The sequence below is a fragment of the Cebus imitator genome, unplaced genomic scaffold, assembly GCF_001604975.1.
Source record: "Cebus imitator isolate Cc_AM_T3 unplaced genomic scaffold, Cebus_imitator-1.0 Scaffold241, whole genome shotgun sequence".
NCBI classification, from domain to species: Eukaryota; Metazoa; Chordata; class Mammalia; order Primates; family Cebidae; genus Cebus; species Cebus imitator.
The window spans coordinates 1963116-1974456 of NW_016107556.1; the positions used below are offsets into that span (position 1 = coordinate 1963116).

Below are 11341 nucleotides of genomic sequence, written 5' to 3' on the forward strand. Positions count from 1 at the left end.
AAAAAAAAAAAAAAAAACCCGTAAAAGGCAGATTGGATAGCTGTATTTTAGCAAATGTGTTTGCACTAAGGGTACCTTCTGTTGAACAGTTCTGCCCACAAGCTGTCTGTAGAATATAGAACATCTCTCGAGCATGCTTGCCACCTTGAAGCAGGGCAGTCGGGAGCAGAAAAAAAAAAGAACAGAATGCAGAAAAAAGGTGAAGAAAAAGAGAGAAATGAAGGACAGCAAGTCTAGTACCATCAATACATTTAGAAATGAGATTAGCCAAATGTGACAATAGAATTTAAATGACACACAGAAAGACATTAAGATCGCAGTAAATAACGTACTATGGAAAATCCAGCCAGAGAGCACTTTCTGTTCAGCTTAGCTACAGAGTCAGAACGAAAGCACAGGTCGATTATTCATTTTACTGGCTCTTTTGCATTCCAGCACTACATATCTTTTAATCTTGGCACTAATTGTTAGTTTTTCCTTTCTTTTCTTTCTTTTTTTTTTTTTCTAGTTGCTTCATTCAATTATCACATTGCACGATACTGCTCTGTAAGACTCGAACTTACCAACTATGTCAAACCACAGAGGGGTGTTGGCTGGCTGCACAGACACCACCCCTACAATTTCAGTCACTCTATCACTTTCCATGACCGTGAAGTTATAAAACGGCTCATCGAAGGTCAATGGTATAGGTGAAGGGGGTGGTTTCTTAATCCATTCAATGTGGAGGCGGGCCGTGGAGGATTTCTGTGGGCGCCCATTGTCCACTGCCTTTATCTACTCACACAGGGAGAGAACAGAAAGATGTCTCAGACCTCTGATTGCTGTGGAGTTTGGATCTGTTACTCATGTTGCTGGGCCAAGAGTTCATCTTCAACACAGTGTCAGCAAGGGGAAGAAGGGAGTGGAGACCTGGGGAGAAAAGGCTTGGGAACGGAGGGGAACAACCCAGTCATGTGGAAGGCTTGCACCATGTTTGCCAGAGGCTGTCTGAACCACAGTCAACTTAGCAGATATGGCGACCTTGGAAGAGAAATGCTGTACTTACAGTTTGTGGTGATTTGTGGGCCTGAATAGTAGTTACGTGAATAGAAATAGTTAATTTGATTCCTGATAGCATAATCCTGAACCTCGCCTCTGATAGTGACATATGAAAGGGAGGAAAGTGCACTGTGAAACCTTACATATGTGTGAATGATATGTGCAGAACTGTGTGTATATGTGTGTGGGGGGTTTTGTTTTGCAGTGTGTGGTTGTGTTTGTGTTTGGGGGTTGTGTTTTGCAGTGTGTGGTCGTGTATGTGTGTGGGGGTTGTGTTTTGCAGTGTGTGGTTGTGTATGTGTGTGTGGCGGGGCTGTCCTTTGCAGTGTGTGGTTGTGTATGTGTGTGTGGGGATTGTGTTTTGCAGTGTGTGGTCATGTATGTGTGTGAGGGGATTGTGCTTTGCAGTGTGTGGTTGTGTATGTGTGTGGGGGCTGTGTTTTGCAGTGTGTGGTTGTGTATGTGTGTGTGGGGGTTGTGTTTAGCAGCTCCTTCCTTCTGCTCTATGTGATTGTTAGCAGCACAGGATACCAGAACCATGATAGAGTGGGTTGAGAAAGGGAGCAGGCTGGAGCTAACTGCCTTGAGGCCCTTCAGCTTTGCCACCTGCAGAAAGGTCACAGAGAACTTTCTGGGCAGCGCAATCCCTGGAGGCAGCGTGGAAGAGAGGACAGTGCTAATGGCTCTTCTCTGTGGTCATAATCAGCTGATATAAGGGTTGTGAAAGCAAGTCTCCCTGCCCACTTGAGCAGAGTGAACACCTGTGGTGTCCTGGACTCAAATGGAAGCGTCAAAAGCTCCAAAAAGCAAAAGCCAAAATGAAACAAAAACAAAAATAAATTTTTAAAAGGACTTCCAAGTATTACATTAAAAAAAATAACATTTATGGGCACAAAACTGTTATAGCCTTTAAAAACAGTGACAATGCATAGCACCCTCATGCTATGTGTTCATGGATGACTGCTTTGCCCCAGAATATTCCTGTGGGATGAGAATCCTTGAAGATACATGTCTTAGACCAGCTTCCCCAGGAGCTAAGACAGGCATTTGAGAACATATTATTTTTTAGGGGAAAGTGCTTTCAGGAGAAAGGGAATAGAGATCAGGGTGGGTGGGGTAGGAGTTAAACCAGGATGTGGTCCTGACTAACCGGAGGGATCCCGTGGGGAGCTCTGAACCATTCATTGCACCAGAGTTGAATCCACCTTGAGGCAAGGGGATTGGACGTTTGTATCTGGGTGTGTCAGTCAGTGGCTGTGGGCTGCAAGACTCTAAGCTGGGAATAGACTCTCTTTCACCAAGAATCATCCAAGGGTGATTCCCTGGAGAAGTGGGCAGCTGTGAGTCATTGACAGCCAATGCTTGCAGCAGCTGAGGGACAGATAAAGCAGTCTGAGAAGGGGATCTGGGCAGGACACCAATAGTATCTACTCAGATTTATCTCCAGTCCTCAAAGATTCCCAAACTGCAGTCTCACACAGCTGCAATGGCACATAGCACATCAGAGCTTCTAACTAGAAACAGAGCTCGTGTTTTACTAATCTTTTTTTTTTTTTCTCTTCCTACTATTCTGGATATGTTACTGAGCACAGCAAAGAACCCATGTCTAGACCACAGGAAAGAAAGGATAAATCAAGGGACTCAGGCCATTCTTTCAAATAATAAAGGACTAACCTAGCAGAGAAGGATAAAGACAAAGAAAAGGGTGGTGGATGATGCCGGCTTTTGATAACTGTTGGGACCCTGGACCATGCTCATTGCTTGTAAGACACCAACTGCCTTTCTAGAATAGGCACTTCTTGGCTAAATGGTTGGGGTTGGGGGAGCACACTGGCACTGTAGAGATGAGAGCTTCAAGTTTCTATATGAGATGGTGCTCATACTTGTTTTTACTTTTCTAATTCAATGAAAAATTCAGTCGCTTTATATTTGAGTTTTTTTCAGTTCTAACAGAATAAATATCACTGTGATTTGTGTCTCACAATTTACACAGCTACATCCATGCTCTATCACATCGGTGATAATTTCAAATGTTTTCAATGGGAGGTCTCAGTGACATGTTGAGAGACATGTTTGGTGGTGGGTAGGATGCACTGCCCTGCTGTTCCCCTACCTTTACTTTACATCTATGCTCAGTGCTTTGAGGATGATTTAGAGCTGCAGGAAGAGTGGCTGAGTATGTGGTGAAAAAGCCTGTCGCCTGGGAGTGGGGGGAAACGCTAACAGGACACGACCAAAGGAAACTGTCTCCTTATTGAGAACATCAATGAAACAGGCAAGCGTTCTCACCTGCACTCGCCTCCCAGAAAGAACCCGTCCACAGCTATGTGGCTTCACTTTTTACTCTCAAGATTTATTGCTCAAAGGAGTATACTTGAATAAGAACATAACCACGTCACCCCATCCGCCGTGCTGCTGGAGTTTGGAAGATCTTACCGTTAGGATGTCATAACTCCCTGCTGTAAACTGCTTTCTAGAAGAAACCATCCCAGTTTTAGGGTCAATAAAGAACTTTCCGTCATCATTCCCATCCACAATACTGTAGGAGATTTCTGCGTTGGGGCCCTCATCTCTATCAAATGCAAAAGCCCTGTAAATCGGTTCTCCTCTCTTCTTTCGGTCACGTTCCGGCAGCTTGATCTGGTAGACCTTCTCCGGGAACTGGGGCTTGTTGTCATTTTCATCCAGAACCTGAACCACCACCCAAATGGTTGACTGTTTTGGAGAAGGACCACCATCTGTCACAGTCACCTAAAAAGGAGAGTATGATGTGGTAAGAATGGAGAAAAATTATTCCTGCTATTCCTACACATGCCCACCTGACAAAGGTCAATTCTGTACACTAGAACATCTCAAATTTTCTTATTCCTGTAGTTAATATCAAATGTATAAATTTGCATAGTTTATCCATAAAAATAGGGGGAATGTTCCAAATCCAGTAGCAGAAATCATTGCTTAAAGCATAGTAGGGAATCAGGGCTGTCTTAGACCCTTAGGCTGTTATATCAAATTATCATAGTCTAGGTAGCTTTTAAAAAACAGAAATTTATTTCTCACAGTCCTGGAGGATGGGAATCCCAAGGTCAAGGCACCAGTTTGTGTCAGGTGAGGGCCTGTTCCTCATAGACAGTGTCTTCTAGCTGTGTTTTCACATGGTAGAAGGGGTTAGCTAGTTCTTTGAGGTTCCTTTTGTAAGGGCACTAATCTAGTTTATGAGGGTGGAGCCCTTATGACCTAATGACCTCCGAAAGGTCTTATCTTCTAATACGATCATCTTAGGGATTCAGTTTGAACCTATGAATTTTTGGAGGACACAAACATTCAGACCATAGCCAGGGCCCATTGAGGTATGGAGTGAAGAGGGAGAAGAAATAGAATTCCCTTTATGAAATAGGCGAGCTTATATACATTCAGTAGATTTAAACTATGTCCCCCTACCAGACACAAAATACAGTATAACTGTGATCACACATTAACCATGGACAGTTCTTCTAATGCATGGATAATGCTATCCTACCCAAATTCTTTTAGTATTCATTATCTTCTTTTTTCATCTTTCTATAGACTGAACTATGTCACTCTTAAAATTCATATGTTAATGCTCTAACCACCCATGTGTTGTTACTAAGGTTAAATGAGATCATAAGGGTCCTGATGTGACGGAACTAATGTCCCTATAAAAGAGGAAGAAACCAGGGCTGGGCGCGGTGGCTCACGCCTGTAATCCCAGCACTTTGGGAGGCCGAGGCGGGTGGATCACGAGGTCAAGAGATCGAGACCATCCTGGTTAACACGGTGAAACCCCGTCTCTACTAAAAATACAAAAAATTAGCTGGGCATGGTGGCACGTGCCTGTAATCCCAGCTACTCAGGAGGCTGAGGCAGGAGAATTGCCTGAACGCAGGAGGCGGAGGTTGTGGTGAGCCGAGATCGCGCCATTGCACTCCAGCCTGGGTAACAAGAGCGAAACTCTGTCCCCCCCCCCAAAAAAAAGAGGAAGAAACCCTAAAGATCCCCATCTCTGTCTGCCATGTGAACACATAGAAAGTAGCTGTCTGCAAGCCAGAAAGAGAGCCCTCACCACAAACTGAACCCTGCTGGAATATTGATCTTGGACTTTCCAGTCTTCATATTGTAGTCTGAATGTTTGCAATCCCTCAAAATTCATATGTTGAAACCTAATTTCCAATGCAATAGTATTAGGAGGTGGGGTCTTTAGGTGGTGATTAGATCATGAGGGTTGAACTCTCATGAATGGGATTAGGGTCCTTTGAAAGAGGCTGAAAAGGCTTGCTTGTCCCTTCTACCATATGAGGACATGGCCAGAAGGCTTCATCTAGCAGGAACAAGCTGTCATCTGCTGGTGCCTTGATTTTAGACTTCCCAGCTTCCACAATTGTGAACAATAAATTTCTGTTCTTTAAGCCATTCAGCCTATGGTATTTTGTTACAGCAACCTGAGCAGACTAAGACACATCTCCATGTAAGATTAGATTTTTATACTGTCATTGAACAAAAGGAAAACTGTGATATATATTCCACTATTTGATGTTTGATTTTAAGTACATTAAAATGTGTTTAACAATCACAAAACAATTTTCTTTTCCTCTCTGGAAAACTGGAGGGGGATGTACATCCCTTTCCATGTCGCTGTGAAGCTGGTCTTATGTGTGGCTATGAAAATTGAGAGAATAGTAATGAAGAACACATACATAAATAATTTTCATGGAAGACATAAAAAGACTGCATCCTAGTGTGAGTAATTTTCTTATTAGTCATAGTGATGACAATCACTAATATTAACATGTAACATGTGAATGGTGTGAAAGTTTATAAAGCACTCTTTCATGCATTATTTCATTTACTTCCAAAACATCCTCTTCAGTAAGTGAAGCAGGTTTATTTATTCCCATTTCACAGATGAGAAGACAGAGGCTCAAAACAAACCATTGTTAATAAGCGCTAAAGCTAGGTATTAAATTTTGGAAATTCTTAATGTTCTGTTTAACAAAAAGAGTGGAAGGACCTATGTTTCATCTTTAAATCATTAGCTTGAATGAAACAGATTATTACTTCCACATATGTATTTGGAGGCTGGAAGGAACATTAAGATGCACTCAGCATCAATAGGAGAAAAACAACAGTGAATCAAAGCAACTGGTCAGCTATTTTGTCACCTAATAAAACAACCTGACAGGTATAACTGAAACAAAGGCCAAAAATGTGGGAAAACACATTAAAGGCTTTTTGCAAAATGGAATTGCAATCTAGTTTCTCTTACAAGCTGCCTAGGAGGTTAGCTTTAATAGATTTAAGATAAATTTTCATAGGCGTTCTCACTTTCTTTGAAAAATCAATCAAGTTTCCTTCCAAGGTTATTTTCCCAATTGGTTTGTTGTATCTCACAAAAGAACCACATGGGGACTAATATGTGCCAAGGTTGGATTTTGACTGGAGCTAATTCCTTCACATGCCGAGTTCTGAAGAGGCACTTTCTGCTGCTGCTGGTGAACACAAATGTTACACTCCCAGGTGACCTGTGTTGACCAAACACATCGATTTCTTGGCTGCTCAACTACTGCCTCTTTTCTGCTTGAATAGCTTGTCCAAATTCAGGCAACTCTCACTGTCTTCATCACGCACAAAACCACCACCTTGTCTATTAATGCCGGGCAAAGGGCTCTGAAACAGTGTTTTGGAGCTGCTTCAGGGCCAGGTGGCTGCTAGGGAAAGGAGCCCCTCTTGGCAGCAGTTTGCTGCTCACTGGAGGATGTCCTGCTATTAAGTGCTTTTCTTTGGAGCATACCTGGATTTACAAACCCAGGTCCTTGAGGTGTCTACCTACAGATGGGAAATGTGATAGCTACACAGCACTTGCAGAATCTTTCAGGAGTGCTATGTGTAGTGGGGTCACTTGTCACCATGTCACCTCAAGCACCCAACTCCCTCAGGCCATGAGGGCATCCTTCAGGTCTTCTTTTCTCTGGAGAGCAGTCCCTATCCTTTCTTTGGAGCTTGTCTACTCACCCTTTAAGTCTAGCTGAAATGTCACTTCCTTGAGGTTGCCTTCTCTGACCCCACAGACCAAGTGCCGGCTTTCCCACCCCCTCATTCTGTACTGTTACATCACCCTATGCTTTTCTTTTGTAGCACTTACCAGTGTGGAAATTAATTAAATACATGATTCTCTACTGAAGTGGATAAATGGCATAAGGGCAAAGACAGACTGTGCTTGTTTTCTCACTGCTCTCGCCCCTGTGTCAAGCCACAGAACATGTTCCTTTCATGCTTATTTAATGAATGAGGCTCTAATGCAGGTCCCACTTGAACAGTCTCTTTAGCCAAAGCAGTCTCACCTTGCAAAACTTTCTGAGATGTTTCAAAGCCCTTTACAACATAGCTCTAAGCTGCCTTTCTTGTGTTTTGGCCAATTACTCTTCCATCTCCTTACCCATGGTTTCATCTACTATCTACATGCTGATAATTCTCCATTGTGTATCTCTAGTGCCTAAGCCTACTTCTTCACCAAACCAACATATTCAACTATTCACCAGTAATCCACTTTCTGGGTCCTAGCACCTCAAAAGTCACAAACTGAAATCAGTACCCTCAAACCTCCTCCTTTTCCTATGTCCACTGTTTCAATACATGGCACCCCTATCTACTCACACACTGGTGCATACCAGAATCCTGGGCATCCACCTCCTCTGTCTGTCTATATCCAGTTGAACTTGGAGTCCAGCAGGTGTCTCACACACACCTCTTACCCCTTGCCGATCTCTTCTGCCACACTGCCCTATTACAGTCCCGCTTGCATCTTGCTTGGATGGCCACAGCAGCCTCCTGACCTTGCCGCCTTCAGCCTTTGCCTTTGCTGTAGAGTGGTATTTCTTCTTCAAAAATCTGATCATGTCACTGACCTGCATAACAATCTTCAGGGGCTCCTTGAGGACAAAGATCTGCCTGGATTCTTCCTGCCTCTGGCTGGCCTTGATGATCAGCCTGTACTGTCTGCCCCTTTACCACCTCTATGCTCAGTTACATGGTGAGTCTGGGAGGTCCTGAGCTTGCCATGCTCTTATAGCTCATTCCTTTACATAGTCATTCATCTTCATGGAATGCCCTCTCCTGGGGTATATACCTGACTCATTCTAGAAGCTTCAATCCAAACATTCCTGTGAAGCCATTACCTGTCTCCTGCAGACCTACGCAGGTACTCTTATTATGTTTCCATACCACTGTGTGCATAGTTCTAGGACATTAATTATTATCCTAAATTTTAAGTGTCCATTCGCTTGTTTGTCTCCATTCAATCCTTCTAGACTGAGCAACTTGAGGTCAAGATAACTGTCTCTTATTCATTGTTATGTTCTGGCACCTGGTACAGCTCTAAGTGACAAATAAATGTTCTATGAAATCAAGAATTCATTTACCTACAACTCTTCCCTATTATAATAGGTGAAAAGAACATTTAGACACCATGGGTCTCCATATAAAAATGAACATACAATCTCCCAAGTGCTTCCAGTGCTATGATTCTATTCATAGGGACCAGCTAGAGATACACACAGTTTTAATCATGCACTCTGAGGTTAATGTCCACTTTATGTAACTGAGAACACTAGCAATCTGAAGATTACGCAGAATGATTTTTAGCCACTCCCCCGACTGTGCTCACTTTTGTGGACATTCATCCACATTCTCCTGAAATGATTTATTACTACGTCTAGCTCCTTCAGTGCACTGTGAGCTGCTCAAACGCAGGCACCTTATCTTCATCTTTCCTGAAGCCTAGTGTCCTCTCAATAAATGTTTCCTGAACTGAACTACACTACTAACCTCACAGTCTTAATCTTCATTATGATTTCTCTGGACCCATTCATCTTCCCTGCCACATTTGTGCCTGGAATATTAATAATGAATGATTAATGGAATAATCAATGGCATCATCAATGACTCCATCAGATTCTCAGACTTCAGATTTTCTAATATTTTATGTCTCAACCCCCCCTTGGAATTATCCCATATGAAAGGAGTAGCTGCACTGGAGATGGAAGCAAAACTAGCCGAGATAAATCCCCATCATCTCCTCTTCTGCATAATTTCTCATTAAAGATGCAAGAAATGGGTCATTGTTTAGAAGTGATCCATGTGTCTACTCTTGCTCTGCTACAACCTGACAAGAGAACAGACAGTCAGCCTCATCTATATTTTCTGCTCTTATTGCCAATCATTAATCGGTGCTGGCAATTAATTAAAAGCCTGAAAGACTCATTTATTTAGATGATAACAGCTACCACTTAATAAAAGGAGCCACAGCTGGGCGGGGTACAGTGCTCAGGCCTGTAATCCCAGCACTTTGGGAGGCCAAGGCGGGCGGATCACCTGAGATCAGCAGTTCAAGACCCGCCTAACCAACATGGAGAAACCCTGTATCTACTAAATATAAATTAGCCAGGCGTGGTGGTGCATGCCTGTAATTCCAGCTACTCTGGAGGCTGAGGCAGGAAAATCACTTAAACCCTGGAGGCAGAGATTATGGTGAGCTGAGATCACGTCATTGCACGCACTCCAGCCTGGGCAACAAGAGCAAAACTCTTTCTCAAAAAAAAAAAAAAAAAAATTTTCAGCACTCTGTGAATGACAGGCAGAGCCAGAAGGCAGGACAATTACAACAAGAAACACGTCTTTAGGTCTGTTCCTGGAAGAAACAAGAGCTTCGTAGGACCAAAAAACAGTTAGACACTGAGAATTTTGAAGTCATGGCAGCTGGTGGGAGGGTGCACTTCTCACCCACTGAAATTGCCTGATGTATTTATTTTTGTTGTCTCCTTTCCCCAAGTAGAAGATAAGTGTATAAACTGCCTAAAGCGGAGATCTTGGATCTTGTCCACCGCCTTGTTCCCAGTAATTACAAGAGTGTCTAAGAATATATTCAATATTTTTAGGCTGAAGAGTTAAAATCTGGTATTTTCCTCATCCATTAATTCACCACAAATGATTATTTCCAGGCTATTGTACGTATAATGGAAAAATCCTTCTTCAGAGATTACATATCCCCCTCCCCTGTTTTATACAGAGGTCCCCTACTGTCTTTAGATCAGCTTTCCACAACTTCAGTTACCTGTGGTTCATCACAATAAGCTATTTTGTGTGTGAGAGAGAAAGAGATCAGTCACATAACTTTTATGACAGTATACTGTCATAACTCTTCCATATTATTATTGTCATTGATCTCTTACTGTGCCTAATTTATAAATTAAGCTTTATCATAGGTATGTGTGTACAGGAAAAAGATAGCATATGTAGGGTTCAGTATTATCTACAGTTTCAGGCATCCACTGAAAGATATGTTCAGGGATCTTGGAAGATATCTTCCATGGATAAGGGGAAACTACTTTATTTGTCCTTGACACTTTATCATTATCTTATACATTATGTATTTCACTTGTATGGTTATCGCATATCTGCTTTTACTAGAACATGAGCTCCACAGAGCATGAATTTTCATCTATTTTGTTCAGAGGTGTTCCTAGCATCTACAACAGCGCCTAGAATGTAGTAAGCATTCCGTAAATATTTGTTGAATGAATAAGTGAAATATTTATCCAGTATCTTTTAGATAACAAGCTCTTTTTTCAGGCAAACTGGAAGATCAACCAAATAACCAATCAACAAACACAGATTCTAACCAAATTCACAACTCCCCTATACCCTAAATCTTGTGCAATATCCGGGACCTGCAATCACATGGCCTCATGGTATATTCGGTAAGAGGAACTCAGTGCCTTGTGCAGCAGCCCATTTGTGGTTCGATAGATTCAATTTTCACAAAGCTCTACTTAAAATTTTTAATTAACAAATGAAAATTGTATATACTTATGATACACAACATGATGTTTTGATATATGTATATACTATGGAATAGCTAAAACAAACTAATTAACATATATATTATCTCACATAACTCTTTTGCAGTGAGAACACTTAAAATGTACTCTCCAGCCAGGTGCAGTGGCTCACCCCTATAATCCCAGCACTTTCGGAGGCCAAGGCAGGTGGATCACCTGAGGTCAGGAGTTCAAGACCAGCTTGGTCAACACGGTGAGACCCTGTCTCTATTAAAAATACAAAAAATTAGCGGCACATGGTGGTGCATGCCTGTAGTCCCAGAAACTCAGGAGGCTGCGGCAGGAGAATCACTTGAACTTGGGAGGCAGCAGTTGTAGTGAGCCAAGATCGCATTACTGCACTCCAGCCTGGGCAACAGAGTGAGACTCCATCTCAGAAAAAAAAAAAAAAA

The 11341-nt window shown here is 42.3% G+C and overlaps 1 protein-coding gene across 2 annotated transcripts in view; it reads right to left on the reverse strand.

Annotated features, from left to right (window-relative positions):
• Positions 1-11341, reverse strand: part of FAT3 (FAT atypical cadherin 3) — a 670902-nt gene that overhangs the window by 141429 nt on the left and 518132 nt on the right. The window contains exons 5-7 of one of the 2 annotated variants that reach the window (XM_037727841.1): positions 3475-3789; positions 564-774; positions 76-144 (exon numbers count right to left, since the gene is read on the reverse strand). In XM_037727841.1, coding sequence (XP_037583769.1) covers positions 76-144; positions 564-774; positions 3475-3789 — 595 coding nt within the window. The remainder of the gene's footprint in view (positions 1-75; positions 145-563; positions 775-3474; positions 3790-11341) is intronic. The other variant, XM_017498438.2, reaches the window with a different exon arrangement.